The sequence below is a fragment of the Eumetopias jubatus genome, unplaced genomic scaffold (assembly GCF_037043125.1).
Source record: "Eumetopias jubatus isolate StellerSeaLion01/CBP00866 unplaced genomic scaffold, mEumJub1_p1.0 scaffold_7, whole genome shotgun sequence".
Taxonomy (NCBI): domain Eukaryota; kingdom Metazoa; phylum Chordata; class Mammalia; order Carnivora; family Otariidae; genus Eumetopias; species Eumetopias jubatus.
In genome coordinates this window covers 75,689,730-75,711,268 of record NW_028274813.1, presented here as the reverse complement: position 1 = coordinate 75,711,268, position 21,539 = coordinate 75,689,730, and the positions used below count along the sequence as shown (strand labels likewise).

The 21,539-nt window shown below is 38.1% G+C and overlaps 1 protein-coding gene across 3 annotated transcripts in view; it reads right to left on the bottom strand.

Annotated features, from left to right (window-relative positions):
* The window catches only part of SLC12A6 (solute carrier family 12 member 6), an 85,673-nt gene that overhangs the window by 9,915 nt on the left and 54,219 nt on the right, over positions 1 to 21,539 (bottom strand). For all 3 annotated transcript variants that reach the window (XM_088024707.1, XM_028119475.2, XM_028119476.2), the window contains 14 exons: positions 19,367 to 19,461; positions 17,983 to 18,114; positions 16,156 to 16,302; positions 14,762 to 14,816; positions 13,382 to 13,512; positions 12,466 to 12,707; positions 10,277 to 10,491; positions 9,105 to 9,263; positions 8,830 to 8,928; positions 8,499 to 8,556; positions 4,902 to 5,076; positions 4,480 to 4,598; positions 3,177 to 3,275; positions 724 to 843 (listed from right to left, as the gene is read on the bottom strand). In XM_088024707.1, the coding sequence (XP_087880833.1) occupies positions 724 to 843; positions 3,177 to 3,275; positions 4,480 to 4,598; positions 4,902 to 5,076; positions 8,499 to 8,556; positions 8,830 to 8,928; positions 9,105 to 9,263; positions 10,277 to 10,491; positions 12,466 to 12,707; positions 13,382 to 13,512; positions 14,762 to 14,816; positions 16,156 to 16,302; positions 17,983 to 18,114; positions 19,367 to 19,461 (1,846 nt within the window). The remainder of the gene's footprint in view (positions 1 to 723; positions 844 to 3,176; positions 3,276 to 4,479; positions 4,599 to 4,901; positions 5,077 to 8,498; positions 8,557 to 8,829; positions 8,929 to 9,104; positions 9,264 to 10,276; positions 10,492 to 12,465; positions 12,708 to 13,381; positions 13,513 to 14,761; positions 14,817 to 16,155; positions 16,303 to 17,982; positions 18,115 to 19,366; positions 19,462 to 21,539) is intronic.

The window sequence follows — 21,539 nt, the reverse complement described above, 5'->3', positions numbered from 1 at the left end:
TTTCAAAACATAAAGTTTATTTTTTCTTTATCTAAAACTAACATATGCACAAGGAAGATAATTAAAACTCATTATTATTTATATAATGCTCTTTATTAACATAATGAACCCACAAAAAGCAGATCCACAGTGTCCTTCATCAATGGACCACACTGTACAATAAACAATTCAAAATAAAGGCTGGAAGTATCACTCACTTGTCCTTCTATGTAACTGTTCAAAAGCAATAATGTAGAACAGCAATTTGGAGGAGGAAATTATGACAGATCCAGTTTAATTTTGAAAATAATGGGGAGAAAGCAAAACTCAATGTAATCTTCTGAACCAGTGTTATTTATTCCTAATTTTTGCAAGTTGTTTCTGAAGTCTTAGTTGTTATAGTTATTCAGGATTAATTTCTTTTTCATTTCAGAGATAATACCTTGACTGAAGAGATAAGCAAAAATACTTATATTTGTGTTATACTTTAATACTCATCATTATTATTTTGACAAGTCCTTTAAGCTACTTTTTTCACTGATCTGTTCATACTTTCTCAATGGGTTCCCCTTGTTGATTCTGTATGTGTCTGTAAGATGGCTAAAAGAACTGGGGATACAAAATTTAGTTACAGATGAATGAGGTTATCTGGATCCTTACTGCAATTTTCATTGGGCTGGCTCTACACAAACTAGTCCATTCTGACACTTTTAGCAGTAATCAAGGTCAAATCCACAGACTCACCCTTGGTACTCGATGTACTTGTAGATCATACCAGCTATTACCATAGCTACAATGGCATAATACCAGGAAGAAATGAACATCAGAGCCAGACAGATACTCATTCCCATGAAAGAGAGGGCCCTAGAAAATTAAAAACAAAAACACAAACAAGAAAGTGTTTTTCTAAGCAGCTAAAAAAGAAGCCTGTGCTAGAGATGCTTCTCAAACTGGTGAGGGATTGCTACTATTTTTTAAATTCCAATATATTGCAGACTGAACTTCTGTAAAATGCAATAAAAATGAGTTACTAGAAAAATTACTATATGCCTGGATGCTGTGAGAATGTCAAATTGCTATAAAAGTTTCAAAATATTTTTCTCAATTTTTATAGTTGTCTTATCATGGACTGCAATAGTCAGTAGATCTGCACTGAGGCCCAAACCATCCTTTGTGCTGATGTTTCCCATTGCTGGGAAAACATATAAATGAACAGGATGTAATGAAAGTTATCTGTAGTTGTGAGGATAATTAATGCCTACTTGGCAAGCAAGGATGGGGAATGTAGTCAGAATTATTAACATGATCTTTTAAAAAAAGTATTTCATGTAAATATTGCTTAAAACCTTATGAACATTCATTAGCATACATGCAGAACCCACTGAAGGAAATCTGCCATTTAGTTTCCTTACTTTATGTAACAGAAACCTGGCAGAGGGGCACCTGGGTGGCTCATGGGTTAAGTGTCCAACTCTTTTGATTTTGGCTCAAGTCATGAACTCAGGGTCCTGGGATCGAGCCCTGTGCTGGGCTCAGTGCTGAGTGTGGAGTCTGCTTAAGAGTCTTTCTCTCGGGGCGCCTGGGTGGCTCAGTCATTAAGCGTCTGCCTTTGGCTCAGGTCATGATCCCAGGGTCATGGGATCGAGTCCCACATTGGGCTCCCTGCTCAGCGGGGAGCCTGCTTCTCCCTCTTCCTCTCCCTCTCCTGTTCCCCCTGCTTGTGCTCTCTTGCTCTGTCAAATAAATAGTCTTTAAAAAAGAAAAAAAAGTCTGTCTCTCCCTCTGCGCCCCCCACTTGTGTTTGCTCTTTCTCACTCTCTTCTCTCTCACTAAAAAAAAAAAAAAAGAGAGAGAGAGAAACTTGGCAGAGAATGATGGAATGCCTGTTTTGATCAAATAGATCAGGTAGACAACCATGCTTACTGAAGTTCTTCTGTGTACAGAATGAACTTCTTAGCTCTATGATGAATTTCAAAGAGTGAACAGGAGAGTTATTAATATGGAGAAAATTAGATCTAATAAAAACATAGGCCTGAAAAGAAGGGGCGCCTGGGTGGCTCAGATGGTTAAGCATCTGCCTTCGGCTCAGGTCATGATCCCAGGACCCTGGGATCAAGCCCCACATCAGGCTCCCTGCTCCACGGGAAGCCTGCTTCTCCCTCTCCCTCTGCTCATGCTCCCCCGCTTATGCACTCTGTCAAAAATAAATAAAATCTTTAAAAAAAAATAGAAGAAGGATAAAGGGAAAAGGAACAAAAACAAAATAGTAACATAACAAAGTTCACAGTTAACATTTAATTAAGGTTAAAGCTAGAAGGATGATTAGAGGTGATAAAATCAGTGAGGATATAAATTTTTACCACATAAAGGTCACACTCCTGCCCATCACTGGTAAGTGAAGTCAGGAAAGGGTCAAGGAGGAAGTTAGCACAGAGGAATGTAGAACAGGTGCCTACAGGACATATTAAAGAACCTTTAGCTAAGACAGGAAAGAAAGGAGGAGATGGGATGGTAGCTAAAAGCATGATGACTGCTTTAGGACCGAGGAGACGTGAACTCAGCAGCAGCTGTGGCAACGTTTCACTGAGAGCTTTACTATGTAGCAGGCACTGTGCTGAGCGCTTCAGATCATCTCAAAGCAACCCTATGAGATAGGTAATACTATCAGTCCCATTTCACAAATGAATAAAATTAAATTTGATGTAGTTATGTGCTTTGTTAAAAGCTAAAAAGCTAGGAAATAGTAGAGCTGACACTGAGCTAAGGTCATCTGACTCCATAGCTCATACTCTTACCTGCTACATGAACCTCCTAAGGAAGAGAGAGTTCGAGAATGAAAACTGATGAGAATATGAGAATAAAGATAGAAAGGGGTAAAGTCCAGTGCTTGGCTAAGAGGGAAATGGGAAAACAGATATGCAAAGGGTAGGCTGGTTTAACCTGAAGAATGCAGCAGGCTGGAAATATTTGTTTCATACTTTTGATCTTTATTCTCAAGGGGGTGTTATAAATTATAAAGTGACCTCTGGAAAAACACGGTGAAGTGGTGGAAATTCAGGTAATCACTGACGTTGAAACAGGCAGTAGGATGGCTGGCCAAGAAAAATTGTATTAACCACCCAGAATCTCCTAGTTTTCTAGTTCAATGATGGGTTCTCTCCAAATGTCGGGATGAAGAAGAAAAAGAGCAGACTTACCAGTGGTAGTAGCGGAACCGGGGCCTCCAGTTGGGTGTTCGAAGTAATGTTTGCAGTGCACATGCCAAGTTCACAAAGAGGTAACACATGAGGAAAAACCTGGCAGAATAAAAACAGTAAGAGGCATGATTATTACTGTAAAATGATTCTCCAAGAGTTATTATAGATAAAGACCTTGTTGTTCTAGCCCACTAGCCTTTGATTAAGACTAGGATGGAGAGAACTTTAACTTCTCCCCACTAACTTGCTCATTTGCCTGTGTTCTCTCTCAGTGAAAGACACAACCACTCTTTACCCAGTTGTTCTTGGGATAATCCGTTTCCTCATTGTCACTCATCATTGTTCCAAATCAAGTCCTATGGATTCTACCTATTTACACATTTTTAAACTTTTCCCCTCCTTTCCATCTCTACTACTATCATCTTAGTTCAGGATCTCATTTCTTCCTTGCTGGATTAAATAAGCTTCTGGTTGGCATTCCCAGCTCAATTTTAGCCTCCTTTCACTGGTCTTTTATACCAAATTGATCATTCTAAAACATAAATATGATCATTCTATCCTCAAAGGATCATTCCCTACCTCCAGGTAAGAGTTCTGGGTCTTCTGTGACCTGGCTCTACCTACTTCTCTGCTCAGCTACCCCCGAACAGGTACACTCCCCTTTCTATCAAAGCCAAACTACTGTGAATTCTCAGATGTGCTGCGTTGTTTCAATCCTCAATTCCTTTACGCACGTTCCGTGTCTGGGACATCTCACTCTTTTCGTTGCTTAGTAAATAACCAGTCCTCCTTCAAGATGCAAGTGTCCCTTTCTCCAGAAAACCTTTCCTGAGTCTCAGTCCATTTAGGTGCCTCACTTTAGAGCTCTTACAGCAGTGTTCACCTTTACCACAGTTCTCATCACACTACACAAGGATCACTGGTCTATCCATCATCGATTCTTTAGGGTTGTGTCATCCATCTTTGTATTCCTAGCATGCTGCCCAGTGCCAGGTGGGTATTAAGTCATCACTAAGTCACAGTTGAAGGATCAAAGCTAAGAGTAGCAGTGAAAGCTACAATCAACTGATAATGAATAAGAAATGAAGGCAAAGAACTTGTGAAGTTATACAGGTAGGAAGAAACCCTGACAATTTATAAAAGTTAGCCTTACTTGAAACTTCTTAGGAATATGTATTATTTAGGTGAAGTTACACCTATCCTTGGCTCACTCTTTCATCACTACTGTTATATGCCTGATGGAAATCAACATGTATTACACATCACATAAGCAAGAAAAGTGAAGAGAATAACTGGCTCTTACATAGAAAGAATTGGGGCCACAAGATCCAGGGAGGCGATAAGAATCCCCAGCTCTGCAATGGCAGCAGTTAGAAGTAAAGCCCAGGTAGGTTCCCCGTTGGCTTTACTGTGACCAAAAACCTGTATAGAGAAGGGAAATATCAGACACAGGTGTGTGGGGAGTGCCAGAGTCAATGCTCCCTGATTCCTCTATGCTACAGTTTCAGATATATGAAGGATAATAGCATTATGAACTGTGGTATCTTTTAAGTACCTTTACCCCCCTCACATATAAACTCATCCCTCACAGGGATTTAGAAGGCTTGTACTAAAAACCCACATGTCTTCACATTATATGATCTAGTAATTCCTAAGCCTATGAAGACCACAGTTTCTCATAAAATCCGAGAAAAAGGAAATAGGGTATGGGAAAGGGTTACTCACTCTCAGAAAGGGTATGATGTTATCCTTGGCTATAGCCTGTAGCAGTCTTGGTGCACCTGTGAGACTCTGAAGTCCAGCCCCACATGTTGAGAAGAAGGAGCCGATGACAATCACCCATGGGGACGGCCAAGATAAGGTACCCACCACCAGATTACCTTTCACAGCATCCCCAAACCTGGGAAAGAAATGGGAGTGCGGAAATTTACCTACAGACTGAAAGACTAGAGAGACATTTACCTAATTTTTTCTATTTATAATCTTCAGAAAATTAAAATTGAGACAGATATAAATATTAAGAAATGTAAAGGTAGGCAGATATTAAGAAAAAATAACTGTGGAGCCAGAAAATAAAGCTAAGCTTCAATCGTAGCTTTTTCCCCTCAAAATATCAAAATATCTGTGCTCTTTGCAGAAAAATTAGAAAAATACAATAAATATAAAAAGCTGGGAGGAAATTCATAATCATAACATAACTGGCAATATTTAGCATACTTTGCATTTTAGTCTGTTTACTGTTTTTAAAAACATAGATGAGATCACATTACACCTATAATTCCATATTCTTTTTAACTAATAAGCATTTTCCTATGTCATGAAAAACTTCATGAATAAAAATTTTAGTGGTTTTAATAATTGCATCATAATTTACATAATCCACCTCTCTAGTGTTGGTTTTATACTATGGAAAATACTGTGATTGATATCTTTATGCACATATCTACATTCACACTTCAGATTTTTTTCCATTATGGCAGATTCCTAAGGGAACAACTAAAATAAAAGGGATCAATATCTTTAAATATTTCAAAATCACTACCAAACTGCTTTCCAGAAAGGTTAGAATACATTTTATTTCCACTGGAAATATGAAGGTTTAAGTCTTATAGCACAGACCCATTTCACACCAGCCTTGAGTATTAAAATTTTTAAGTCAGTGCTAATTTGATGGGTATAACATGGCATCTCATTGTTTAATTATTTATGGTTCTAACCATTTTTATTATCACACACAAAAAGTAATGTGCAAAAAAGCATATGTACGTTTCAATAAATTTTCACAAACATCCATGCAGCTACTATCTAGTCAAGAAACAGAACACTGCCAGCACCCAAAAGTCTGCTGCCCACTCGCTATCACGAGCCCTTTGGTCCCCCCACCGTTCTTTTAATACTATGTCAGCTTACCTGTTTTTAAACTTTCAATAAATGAAATATGGGATATGTGTATATATGGGATATTTCACTCAACATTGTGAAATTCATCCTAATTTTTTTTTTTTGTATATAGCTGTGGTTCATTTATTGTTATTGCTCTGTGGTTTTCCACTCCATTTCCATTATGAATACATAATTTATCCATTCTACTACTGATGAACATTTGAACTATATCCAGATTTTAACTACTAATGATAATGCTGCTGTGAGAATTCTTGTGCATGATTCCTTTTTTTTTTTTTTACAAGAGAACAAATCTACACCTTTATTTACTTTTCATTAAATTTAAATCCTTGAGGGGTACAGCATCACATGGATTCTGTGGCCAATGGCTTTACCAGGAAGGTTGCTTCGGAATTTGGCACGGACCATGCCACTGTTTCCATGAGCACGAGTTACTTTTCCCCAGATTACTCTGGTTTTGTTTGGTTTGCCACCAGGAGTCACTGTGTTGTTCTTTGCTTTGTACACATAAGCACATCTCTTGCCTAGATAGAATTCCATTCCATCTTGAGCATAAACACCTTCGATTTTAAGAAGAGCTGTGTGCTCCCTCTGGTTCCGGAGACCCCGCTTGTAGCCAGCAAAAATAGCCTTGGACCACACAGCCTTCCAGACATTATTTGGCGTTATAGGAGTCCTGTTCCCAGCAGGCCTCTGCACACTCCAAGATGGCGGAAAAAAAGTTGTGCATCATTCTTAATGCACGTATGCATGTGTTTCTGCTGGGTTTACCTAGCAGAGGAATCGCCGGGTCATAAGGTATGGGTACGTTCATCTGTAGAAGATAATGACCAACAGTTTTCCAAAGGGATATTCCAGCCTACACTTTCAATACTGTTTATATGATGGTGTAATTTACCAAAGCACATATGCCCATATATTTTCAGCGACAATAGTATGGTAACAGTAAACTGTGCTACTTATTCTTGTCAACAGTATGTGTACACAGCATCTACTGGGATTTCTGTCCTTAAAGAACTCGATTGAATCAGGGAGAGTGATAGGAAAAGCTACAGTGTATGTGTACATGCAATAGGGTAGTGGCTAGACAAGAGGGGCTGTGTGGTTGTCTCTGCTGGGTGAGCGTGGGAAAGCTTCACAGGACAGAAGACAGTCTAGTCTTAGAGGATCAAGGTGTCTGCCAGGGGGGAGTTACCCGTTCTAAGCAAAGGAAAATGTACAAACAAATGTGTGGCTGCGTATTTAACTTCAAGCATGGCTGGAGCACAGGGAGTTTATGGGGGAATGATGGGAGAGGACATCAGAAAAAGGTACACAGGGCCGGATCGAAGTGATGGGTTCCGAGGGGCTTTGGCACACTGTGAAGCAGGAAAGTTGGTATGAGCTAATTTTGTGTTGTAGGAAAAATCATTCTGGCAGCAGCGGGAAAGAAGGATTGGAAGGTGGTATTACTGAAAGGGAGATAATTACACTACTTTAGGCAAAAGATCCTGAAGGCCTGGGCAAAGGGATGGGGATAGAGAATAGTAGAAAGGAGATCTAATAAGATGAAAGGTGGAATTCACAGGACTTAGAAACTGGCTGAGGGAACTGGTGGCAAAAGTGTAGGATGGCACCTATGTTTCTGTTCTGAGAAACGGTGAATGGTGAGGCTAGTAACTCCCCCAGATGGGGAAAATGGGAAGAGATCTAGCAGGTTTAGGGGAAAGATTTTTCTAGGAATCTCTTACAAAAACATATTTTTTGTTCATAGGTGAGAGGAAAGGAAAAACACCCAGTGGTCTTCATGAATAAAATGAAGAAAGTTTTAAGATTGTATTTAGAATGCTAAACAGATACATACTTCCATGTCTCATAGAGGAGATGCTAGAGACACTTGAAAGTTTTTTTTATTTTATTATTTTTTTAAAGATTTTATTTATTTATGAGAGAGAATGAGAAAGAGAGAGAGAGCAGGAGAGGGGGTAAGGTCAGAGGGAGAAGCAGACTCCCCGCTGAGCAGGGAGCCCGATGTGGGACTCGATCCCAGGACTCCAGGATCATGACCTGAGCCGAAGGCAGTTGCCTAACCAACTGAGCCACCCAGGCACCTTTTTTTTTTTTTTTAACTTGCTCTCCTTCACTTTTGGTTTTAGTTTCCAACAGCTCTTCATGTGCAGGGAAGCCCTTAATATGCAAACAAATACACTACTTTATTGAAGCGCTATATGCATTGCATCTCACATATTTAGAACAATATAACTGGTACTTATTATTCACTAACCTTTTTGGGAACTATATACATATATTTTCAAATTATTAGTCATGATCTATACCTCAGGTTGGGTTTTGAGTTTATGACTTTTGTGGGGCAATGTGGAATGATCAGATATAATGGAAGACATACACATAAATGTTACAAAGAGATTGACTACTTACTTGTCTCTAAGAACAACACCTTCAATACAGGCACCAAAAAGGACAACATTGCTTAAATCTACCATACTGAGAGTCAAGGAAGCTGACCTACAACCCTCTGAGATAGAAAGTAAACACTCAGGATATTTCTTCTATCAATAAAATGAGGTGCTAGATTCACTAACGTTGTCAATTCTTTCTTGAATTTTAGAGCTCAGGAGGATAGATTATCTGGTGAGAAGTGAGCTGGTAGAAAGCAGGTATCTTTATTACCAGGATAAAAATATTGATCAGCCTCATTCCAGAGATGTGCCTATGACTAAAACTCAGGCTGGATTCATGAAAAGGATACAGACAAAGGAGGTGGTCAGGATGGCGAGGATAGTGCCAATGGGAATAGACTTTTGAGCATCCTTCAGGTCTCCAGATCTGTTTGATCCAGCCATGATACCTTTAGAGGGAAAAAAGAACAAGTTAACTTCTTAGTTCCTGGATACTTTGATATTCATGCTGATACCAAAGATTGGAAGCAAATCTGAGAAGCCTGAGAATATAATTCTGTCTCTTAAGAAAAATCACTCCTTTGGTCTCCTAACTTCTAAAATAGACAAGAGCCCTTCTTCTTACCTGTGACAGAGGGGAAGAAGATCCCCACCAGAAGAGTAAAAGAGGTGGTGATGTCAACAAGGACATATTCATGGTTTAAACTGCCTAAGACATCAGAAGATTTGGCTGAGGGCTTTTCAATGATCTCTCCCTTTAGTAGGTAATTACTCCAAAGATTCTCTGCAGTGGGAAGAAAAAGGTATATAAGCAACAGAAGTATGGAAAGAAGATAATTAGGTAATTTTCTACCTCAACAATATTCTAAATCAGATTCCTCATTTATATAGCTCTTAAAGGTATGTTTGCTTCTGCATGAGCACATATATATCATACAATAAAGAACACATAAATAAAAACCTAATCCTCTTTCTCATCTGATTCAAATGTAATTTGACAAAATGCTCTGGTACATACAAATACAGTTAAATTTACAAATGCAAATTAGTAGAAGTTAAGTGGACTAAAGATGAATGCTCAGAAAAGCTTATTTTTCTTTTAAATTAGTAATCAATGCTATTTCTAACACCTTAGTGTAAACTTGATTACGCACAAAGACATCTGTGGACCAAACATTTAAGACGGAAGTCACTTAAGGCAAGAGTTTCAGAAACTGGGCTGAGTGAGGACAACAGTACACGTGGATGTGGTGGCACTACAAGCTCCACCTGGCTGTCACTGTGGGAAGAACACTGGCCGTCTCACAGTGCAACACACAGGGTACTGTATTACTTCAGTCGACTTCAAAAAGTGATTTGCCTAGCTCTGCTCTCAAAAGGAGGGAAATTTTATTTTGTTTTTGAAAATATTTTATTTATTTATCCACCAGAGAGGGAGGGAGAGAGAGAGCACAAGCAGGGGGAGCGGCAGGCAGAGGGAGAGGGAGAAGCAGGCTCCCCGCGGAGCAGGGAGCCCGATGCGGGGCTCAACTGCAGGACCGAAGGCAGACGCTTAACGACTGAGCCACCCAGGTGCCCCCAAAGGAGGAATATTTTAGCAGAAAGTGTCACAAGAGAGTTTGAAAAAGGGTAAGTTCACTAACAGAAAAGCAGAAAGACGTTGAATTTAGAGCGGGGTGCTGAGCTTAAGGAGGGAAGGGATACTGTGGCAGCGAGACATTGTGGACAATATGAGTCTACGATTGAAAAGCCTGCTTTCCTGAGATTAAAACCTTGTTCAAAAACCTCCTGACTTACCTGTAATGACACCACTAGCCAATCCAGGAATGCCCTGAATTGAAGTGACATTATTGTGAATAAAGTATTCGTCACAGGTGGCATTGAAAAACTGACTCGAGTTACAGAAGAAGCCCCATAACTTTGACGGTACTGTCATGTTGTTAATTTCCTTGGTCTTAGAGCAAATATCAATGTGTCTTGATGAAAGGGTGCGGTTACCCAGCATGCAGACCCTAAGTGAAAACAGAGAGAAAGATGAAGGGTAAAAAAAAAAAAAAAAAATTTAAAAAAAGAAGGTAGGTTAGAAATAGGTTAGTAAATAGGTTAGTAATGGAAAAAACAAAACAAAAAACCCTCATCTCTAAGAGGACGTGAAAGGATCTAATACTTATTGACTTGTTCTGTAGATGGAGATTTATTTACATTTTCTGCAATTTAATCCTGACAGCCATCTCACAAAATATGCATTAGTATTTCTATGTTGTGGATGGAGGAACTGAAGTTTAGGGCAATAAAGTAGTCTGCCCGAGTCATACTGGTAGCAGGGTGATAGAAGTCAAACAGAATAACTGAAGACACTGTGCTTACTCATCTTCCAAATTTTCTAGATTATTAACCAACTGTTAGGTCTAAAAGAATCCTACAGTCCTTTTGTTCTTTCTAAAAAAAAAAAAAAAATTTCCCCCCTTTTTTTTGGCCTAGAAAAGCCTATGTTCATAACAATCCCTCTGAAAATGTTTCACTAAAGGTCAAATCTTCTGGCTACTGTTTTGAGAAAGACAGCTTGGCTGGAATAAAAAGCACATCCCACTATGGCCTAAGAGAAAACTTTTTGAATGTAGGCCTAGACCCAGTGGGAGTGAAGGTATTTAAGGATATTACACATAATAACTGCTGATTTTATTTTTTTCTTTAACCCAGAGTTATAAATATGAACAAAAGAATAATACTCCCATAGTTAATGTACCCCTCAAGAGGAACAAAGAACTTTTTAAATCTGCAAAAATGACAGCATATATACATAATGAACCATGTACCCATTACTCAGCTTCAACAACTCAATATTGCCCAGTCTTGTTTCAAGCATTCCTCTAGGGAATTTGGTCTTGTTCTGCTGGAATATTTTAAAGAAAATACCACCCATCGTGACCTTTTACCCACCAAAAAAGAGAAGCATCAAAGGAGAACTTCAGGCAAAATGGAATTTCTCAAGTTAAGATATCCAGAATATAGCCTTCAGTACTTTTGGCTAGTCTGTAGTCCCTAAATGAGCAGACTAAAAATTGATGATGGACTCTATCACTGACGTCATTTAGCATAGTAGAAGAAATACTGGACCAAGAGTTAGGAAATCGAAGGGTTCATATTCTTGCTCTGCCATTAACTAACTTTGGGGAAAGTCATTTAATCTCTATAGATCTGCTTTTTCATCTCAAAAAAACTATTTTTCTGTAATCAGGTTAAATCAACATAGGAATGAGGAGTTTGATACCTAGATAATCCAGATGACTTTTTAAAGACAATCTCTGTAACAAGATTACAAACACCTCTCAGTGCTAGCTAATCTCTATGCCACTAGTCAAATAGAGAACTGGTGACCGGAGAGTCACCTATCTGTACAAATCCATTACTACTTAAAAAAATACACTTTAATGTACCTGCACTACTTAGGGTATATCATACAATCTCTATATAGAGAGAGATATATATATATATGTAAAAATGTGACATTTATTTCTCCTTATTTTATAACCAGAAAGTCTGCTATGGTATTAACAGCAGGTTAAAAAGTTTAATTAATTACAAATATTTAGGTAGGAATTTAGGTTTCTTTGATTCTCTTGATATTTTATTAATAATAGGAATCCAACATTTGTACTTTACAAAGCTTGCTGGTAATAACTATACTATCGTAAAGCTCTTCATGAATAGTTGTTCAAATATACACAATCATTATAAGGAAGTTTTGAGAAAAACCTAGTATCTATATCCAAATGATGTTTAGAGCTGCCAGTTCCATGCCTGGGATGTAAGGAAGAGGGTCAACATGAGAAGTCTGCTGGGAGGCTTCCTGCCCAGACACTAACTGGGCTCATCTACGAGCAAAATCTCCGGGAGATTGAAACTGTACTTGAAGTGATCACATCACCAGACACTGTCACTGACTACCCAGTAACTGATGGCCGGTCAGAGAGACAGACACGTACGGGAAGTGTGGAGGGGCAAAAGAAGACTTGATGGCTCCAGCATAGATGGCCAAGATGGACACAATGACACAGGCCAGGAAAAGTGAGGCAAACTTGTTCACGTAGCGTACACCGATGAACACCACCAATACCATAAGGACCAAGAAGGCTGTGCCATAGACACGCATGTTATTGAGCATGGCTGCTGATTCCTTGAGTGCATCATCGCTACGAAAGATTGCAGCTCGGGGGACAATATATACCTGTTAAGCAAAGGAAGTAGAAAATGAGGTCATTTCAAAGTCATCAAGTAAAAGGGTTGTTGTAGTTTGCATTTGCTTTCACACAGCAAAGCAAAGATAGAAAATGACTGGAGACTTAACCTAATTCCTACAGAAATTGGATGTCATTTATGTTTTTTTTTTTTAAGACTACATGCTATTCTGAATATCTACATTTCCAAATAGAAACAGCAAAAAAAAGCATTAGTAATTTATTCAAAGGGTTATATAAAATAATTGTAATGATTATCTTGATTCCTATTATTCCTACTTACTTATGATTTTAAATAGTAAAAAAAATATTCCAGTGAATGAAGAAATGAAAAACATTTTATTTCACTGGGATGAAGATATCAAAAAAGATAAACACTTTTACTTTTTCCCTATTAATGCAAGTCTTGCCTTGATCAAGACTTTAACTTCTTGGATGAAGTGGCAGGGTGTTGGTGAATGGGTGGTAGGGAAGCAGTATACAGGCAAAGGATACTCTCAACCTTTCTGACTTATGTTCACAAGAGGAAGTCAATAACAGGTTAACAATCACCTGATTGATTCTATAATGGATCTCTCGGAAGTTTTGCTTTCTTTCAAACAACAAAATAAATCCAAATCTCTATCTTTTCTACACTGTAGACCACAATTAAGCTATTACTCACCAGAAAAATTTCAATGGCACCAAGGATATACATGGCAGCTGCAAATGTGGTACCAAGATAAAAGCAGAGGCCAACAGCCCCACCAAACTCTGGGCCCAGTGCTCGGGAAATCATAAAGTATGAGCCCCCAGCTAAAAGACAAAACAGAATGTAAGCAGGATAAAGAAAGTACATCAGTAAGAAGAATGTAAACAAGTCATAAATAAGAAGGATAAATGTTTCAAGTTTTTCAAAACTCTGAATGTGATAAAAAGTAGATTTGCTAATGGGAAATAAAAGATAAAACCTTTATGGTATAATATGCTGAACATCTAATGCTCCACATGAAGTAGCACAATTTGTCAGTATTAATTCGATAAGCATCAAAGAATATTTACTACAGGCATGAGACAGCCCAATAAAATACATTCTAACTAAAAAGAAGCTAGGAAGGTGATACAAATTAAGGATTCTAGCTTAGAACATGATGAGATTTTTTCCTTTTTCTTTTAATTGAAGTATAGCTGACATAAATGATATATTAGTTTCAAGTGTACAACAGTGATTTGACGATTCTGTACATTATGCACACCATACAAAGTGTAGTTACCATCTGTCACCATACAATGTTATTACGATATTACTGAATGTATTCCCTATGCTGTACTTTTCATTCCTGTGACTTATTTTGTAACTGGAAGTTTGTATCTCTTATTCCCTCTCACCTATTTTGCCCATTCCCCCCATTCCTCTCCTCTCTGACAACCGTTTATTTCTTTGGGTTCGACATATAAGTAAAATCATATGGTATTTGTCTTTCTCTGTCTGACTTATTTCACTTGCATAAAGTGGATCTCTAGGTCCACCTGTGTTATCACAAATGACAAGATTTTGTTCTTTTTTATGGTTGAATAATATTCTGGTGAGAGAGAGAGAGAGAGAGAGTGTGAGTGTGTGTGTGTGTGTGTGTCTCCACATCTGTATCCATTCATCTACTGATGGGCACTTAGGTTGCTTCCATATTTGGGTTATTATAAATAATACAGTAAAAACCAGAAGGGTGCATATATTTTTTTGAATTACTGTTTTTGTTTTCTTCAGATAAATACCCAGCAGTGAAATTACTGGACTGTGTGGATTTCTATCTTTAATTTTTTGAGGAACCTCCATGCTGTTTTCCAAAGTGGTTATACCAGTTTATATTCCCACCAACAGTGAGTGAGGGTTCCCCTAGTTTACAACATAAAGAGATTTTTAAAGAATGTATTCTCAAGTCAAATACTGTGAATGTCTATGACCAAGAGACTAAATAGTATTCTAGTCGTCGGAAGTTTGCACTTCTGACTGTATAGCATAAACATACAGTAGTTGCTGACAATCCCTGAAATCCAGCCTACTGACCTGGCACCACTCCATTAGTGGCAATGGCACTCATGGAGATAGCAGTCAACATTGTCTGTAAAGGAAGTGAAGGAGAAGATTGTTACTGTAGTTCTGTACTATTTTCCCGTCTGTGGGCCTCAGAGCACTTTCTGAAAAATTAACTCTTCCTACCTTTAGGGAGGGAGTTGGCTGCCATACCTAATAGTATGGAAATGAGATGATGTGGTTCAACTCATTGCCCTAGTCACATTACTGTTATCTTGAGTATTCTGTTAAAATGCTTCTATATCATAAGCAGTAGGTTAGGTGCTAGTAGGAGCCACTGATCTCACCCTGGTCTCCTAGTTCACTTGGAAAACAGATTGGAAACTGACTAAGGACTAGCTACAATTACAAGAACAATATTCAGTGAGGGGAACCACTGCAGACTTCTGAAATAATAAAAACTGTATTTTGAAAATATTACGTGGTAGCAGCATAGAATGGACTGCAGATAGGGAGCAGATGAAGGCAGAGTGACTTGTTAGTAGGCTATTATAGTTCAGTGAAAAGTAAGGACTGTAGTGCTAGTAACAGGAATATAAAGGAAGGGTTGTACGTAAGAGATTTCAGAGGGAGACATGATTGACCTTGGTAGCTGATTAGATGTGAGAGGCAATCAAGGAGCCAAACATGGCCCTCGAGTTTTAAGACTAAGAAACAGAGAAAAAAGAAAAAGGTAGTACTATTAAGTTATTAATGATACAAACTATGTCTTCTTATCCTGCTTTATCTACACTCAGCTGAGCATAATGTACCAGGAGGCTATAATAATGATAGTAATTAAAGAGGCCAGCAGTTGAATAAAAAAAATAAAAATTTTTAGTAATAATCAACTTATAATAAAATTGACAGATGTGGCTGGGGTATGTGGATGAGAAGAGTTTAAATTCCAACAAGATCAGAATGTTCTCAGTACAGTGGGGAGAAGACCTGGAAAGCACACCTGAATTTCTGGGGAAGGGATAACAGATGAGCCTTCAAAACAAAACAAATACCCCTGACCCCAAACAACAATCAGTTTTGTTCCTCAATACTATACTGGAGTAGTACATCATCATTTTCCAACTTTGGTGCTATCAAACTCTAACGGTCTATATTCTGAATTCTTTGAATCAAGGACTACATCTTCTACCTCTTCTAAAAGTCTTCCTTTGTAATTTCTAGTACATCATATTACGCATATAAGCACCAAAGACTGGACACTAAATAACTGAAAATCCTTCAGAGTTTAATATCAAAATAATGTCTCCTGTTGAGATCATGAGTCTTTCCCGAATAGTCTTTGTGTTATTCTCAAATAAGTCAAGCGCATATAATCTTGAGCTCCTGCAATGTTCCAGGTGATCTCTAAGAGCCAACTGGGGACTTACACAGCAGCAGCAGATAAGGACAATTGCAAAGGCCTGAAGAACTCCAGCTGTGCCCACGACCCATGTAAGGCGTAGAAACAAAATCACTCCAAAAATATTTTGTAGGCATGGGAGGTAGACACCCATGAAAGTACCCATTTGAGGGGTCTGCAAAGAAAGATGTTGACAAAAGAAAAATTACATAGTCATCTAGAAGAGATGCTTTTATCCCTTTATTTGTATATAAAAAGTTGCTCCTTAACTACCATCTTACTTACAAAACACATAATTAGTATAATCAGTATCTTAAAAGAGGCACATATAAAATCTCCATCTTATAAATGATCACATTTTTCCTAGAGCTATACATTTTTACTTTACACAGGTCCCCATATGTTTTTACATGGGCATTTGACCACAAACTTTTAAGTGTACCCCCAACAATTAAAATGTTCTGTTCTTTGAAGCTATTAGCTTTTTTTTTTTTTTTAAAGATTTTTTTATTTATTCATTCGAGACACAGAGATACAGAGAGAGAGAGAGAACATGAGCAGGGGGAGAAGCAGAAGGAGGGGGAGAAGCAGGCTCCCCGCCAAGCAGGGAGCCTGATGCGGGGCTCGATCTCAGGACCCTGGGATCATGACCTGAGCCGAAGGCAGACGCTTACCCATCTGAGCCACCCAGGTGCCCCCCTTTTTTAAAGATTTTTAAGTAATCTCTACAACCAACGTGGGGCTCGAACTCACAAGCCTGAGATTAAGAGTCACACGCTCCACTGACTGAGTCAGCTAGGTGCCCCTAGCTTTCCCTTTTCATTTAAAAACTGAATAATGATTTGATGGACTTCCTTCAGAGTTTGGCATAAATCCTTCATGGTAGCTGGTAAATGCAGTTGGTAAAATGAAGATCTGAGGGTCATTTTATCCCTGAACAACCAGAAAGCTAACTTGTAATATTGTTCCATATTTTCATTTTGAGAAAAACTGAAATTTAGTCTTTGAAAAACCCCATCACTTGACAACAGAGAGATGGCATCAGCAGATGGGTGTGAACCCTCTTCTTCTGAAGTGCTATTCCCTGTCCCTGGAATGCTCTTCTCCCAACTAGGGGGCTCATTGTCTCACACTGGTTAGGCCTCTGCTCAAACATCACCCTGTCAGAAAGGGCCTTCCCTGACCAACCTCTCTACAACAGCAACCCCCTCTGCCCTGGCTCTCTTGCTGGCCAGTTTCAGTGTCTTTATCCTTTTTTTTTTAAGAATTTTTTTTTTTAAGATTTTATTTATTCACTTGAGATACAGAGATACAGAGAGAGAGAGAGGAGAAAGCATGAGCAGGGAGAGAGACAGAGGGAGAGGGAGAAGGAGGTTCCCCACTGAGCCAGGAGCCTGATGTGGGGCTCAATCCCAGGACCCTGGGATCATGACCTGAGCTGAAGGCAGACGCTTAACCATCTGAGCCATCCAGGCGCCCCATCCTGCCTTTTTTAAAAAATGAATAATTGAAGTTAACACACAATGTTACATTAGTGTTCAACAAAGTGATTTGACAAGTCTTTGCATATGTTATGCTATGCTCATCACAAGTGTAGCTACCACCTGTCCCTGCTTATATTTTTGTTAGACCATCGTCAACACGTAATATACAGTTTAACAACTATCTCCTCATACTGGAATTTAGATTGCATGAGAGCAGGACATTGTATGTTCTGTTTTTGCTATGACGTGCCCAGAACAGTGCCTGGCATATATCAAGCATTCAACAGTTACTGAGCAGAGTGATGCCCTGGATATTTCCTTTCTTATATATGGGGCTCTTTTTATTTATCCTTGTTATTTGAAGGCCTCACCTTAGTGGGCTTCTTTTTCCCCTCAGTGATGTTCTCTGCTTCTTCATGTTCCTTTGCTCCTTGTGTCAGGTTAGTATAATTGGCCATACGGTTGAGGAGAGAAGATACCTTTGGTCTGGTGTCCATTTCTTCCTATAAAGCCAGAGACATGGAGGAAATGCATAATAAAGAACACTGGAAATAAGCATCAGTGTGGCCCTCTACCAGACAATTGCAAATTAAATGAGAAAATATATCGCAGGTAAATATTTTAAGAAAATTTATAAATGAGGCTTTATTCTCCTCCCACATTAAAATATCAATCAGGACTATACAAATCCTTATAAAATTCTTAAGTGAAAAGCTTTATCATTCTTTCTAATGGCTTAACTTTACAGTAAAAACAAAATCACACTGGCCCCTACAGACAGCTGTAATCTTAAAAAAACATTAATAACATTACCTTTAACTACAGTGCCCCTTTCTTTAGGCTACTAACATTCTTTTTTTTTTTTTTTTTTTTTTTAAGTAGGCTCCATGCCCAGCATGGAGCCCAATGTGGGGCTTGAAATCACGACCCTGAAATCAAGACCTGAGCTGAGGTCAAGAGTCGGATGCTTAACCGACTGAGCCACCCTGGTGTCCCTAGGCGAGGCTATAACATTCTAATAACATTTATGGCTATTATTTATGGCACCAAGCACAGACAGCTCAATAAAAAACTTTTGTGACTGAACTAAATATTTATCTCAGATCTTTTCTTGAAGGATGCTGAAAGAAGATATCATTTAAAAAACAGGTACACTAAGAGAACTGGAACTTGCATCATTGTCCAAAGCCAGACACAAAGGCAGTGCTGGACCAAAGCAGGCTCCTTTCAACTATCCGACTGCAGAGCCCGTCAGAGTCCATATGGTCTTGGGTAAGACATACAGACAGGCCCTCTTAATTTGGCAGCCTATTTCCTACACTGATTTTTCTTTTAGTAGTTCTAAGGTAAATGATGGCCTTCCCAAACACAGAGTTGAAAAATACTCCATTTTATACTTCATAGATAATTCCAATGCAAATATTTAAATTCTAGCTGAATTAGACAGCAAGGTTCTCCATGCCTGTGATGTCAACATTCTTCCGCAATTCATAGAAATCTGATTTAATGGCTACTTATTAGATAGTGATAATTAGATAATTAGATAATTAGATAGTGATAATTAAATTTGCATTTAACAATATGAAGACCTCTGGAAACACTATTCAACTACAATGACAAGTTATAGTATTATATTTTAACAAGTAGTTCTTAAAATTATCCAGCCTGTACTGTTTTAAAAATAAATGGGATAGAAAACCCATTTTCTGAAATCTGTTCCTGAAATTTCTGCCCTAGATTTCTCCCAAATATTACCTCAAAGAGTGCCAAGTTTTTATCAAAATATTCATCTCCTTCTTCATAATTGGAATTATTGAGATAAGCATTTCGAGCTTTCTTATGCCCATCATCTGGAAAAGAAAAAAAGGAAATCAAGTTAGTTTCTCATTGGTATTAAAGAAGTATCAGCACCAAATAACTTCATTTGCCTCTGTATTACCAGAATCCATTTTCATATTCAAATTTTAATCTGAGAGTGGGAGAACTAAAATTAGCCAGGCTTAGAGAATGTGGCTCCCTCCAGAACAGGAGCAAAAATAAATCTAAGAGGTAAACAAGAGGAAGGTTTAACAATATGAAGACCTCTGGAAACACTATTCTTTTAGGATTCTAGCCTATAGGACTCTACTCTTAAAGTCACTCAAATCTAGAATAAAATTTTTAAAAAGTACTTACTGAGTTATTTTACTTTTAAAATTTAAATTCAATTAATTAACATATAATGCATTATTTGTTTCAGGGGTAGTACTTATTGAGTTCTTACTCAGTGTATTACTACACACTTTATACACTATTGCTATTGATAGTGGTAGTAAAAGCCCTCTACCTCCAGGTCTGTCCAACCTTTTATAAGTGACAGTAGATAAAAAAAAAAAAAAAGACATTAGGTCATGTAACCAAGCATTATTTTTGTACAAACCCTTGCCACAGTTTTTTTTTAATGTTAAAAGAGGCACCTCAGAAGAATTTGGTGAACCAGATCTGCAGAAAAAAAAGAGACTAGGTTCCCTCAGACAGCAGAGTCTGTGTACTTCCTTAGCTTTGGTTCTTCGTTGTATTGAGAGAGATATATAATTATAATCTGTCAGTCAGAAAAAGACAAATACCATAGGATTTCACTCAAATGGGGAATTTAAGAAACAAAACAAATGAACAAAAGAAAAATAGAGAGGGAGAGGCAAACCAAGAAAGAGACTCTTAACCACAGAAAACAAACTGAGGGTTACCAGAGGGGAGGTGGGCAGGGGGATGGGTGAAATAGGGGATGGGGATTAAGGAGGGCACTTGATGAGCACGGGATGATGTATGGAAGTGCTGAATCAAAAACTGTCTCCCTGAAACTAATATTATACTGTATGTTAACTGGAACTTAAATAAAAACTTAAAAAAGAATATACTTAATGAGTACTGAGAAAAAAAAGGTTATATATAGTTATAATCGCCTTGTAGGAGAGAGAGAGAGAAAATAAAAAATTATGTAAATGTCATTAAGAACTAACACTTTAGGGGCACCTGGGTGGCTTAGACGGTTAAGCATCTGCCTTGGGCTCAGGTCATGATCCCAGGGTCCTGGGATCAAGCCCCGCATCGGGCTCCCTGCTCAGCGGGGAGTCTGCTTCTCCCTCTGCCTCTATCTACTGCTCTGCCTACCTGTGCTCCCTCTGTCAAATAAATAAAAAAAACTTAAAGAACACTTTAAGTATTCAGGAAATAGATACTAATATAAAAGTTAAAGAAATTAATTTAAAGTCCTATAACCTCAAATACAAGTTTAGGAAATAGTCAACAAGCTATCAAAATAACTGGATCACGGCAAAGGATGGAAGGGCCAACCTGATAGGGTCCCCACCAGCTAAAAATGGGATAATATGAACACTAAAATAATGCATTGAACTGAAATGTAAATATGTGAAATATCCAAAATATTAAAAAAAAACTAGTCACCTTTGCAGAGTTATTAAGGAAACGTATTTGAAAAACAATAAATGGAAAGAATCAAGCAATTATCCTAGAAACATTCTAGCTAATAAATGTGGAATTTAAGAAACAAAACAAATGAGCATAGGGGGAAAAAAGAGAGACAAACCAACAAACAAACTCTCTTATTTCAAGTTTTTATTTAAAGTCTAGTTTGTTAACATAGAGTATAATATTAGTTTCAGGAGAAGTTAGTGATTCATCACTTACATAGAACACCCGATGCCCATCACCCATTTAGCCCATCCCCTAACCACCTCCCTCCTTCTCTATAGGTCAGAGTCTATTTTATGGGTTGCCTTTTTTTTTTCTTTCCCCTATGTTCAAGTTTTGTTTCTTAAATTCTACATATGAGTGAAATCATGTATTTGTCTCTGACTGGCTTATTTCGTTTAGCATAATACATTCTAGCTCCATCCACACTGTAGCAAATGGCAAGCTTTCTTTTTTA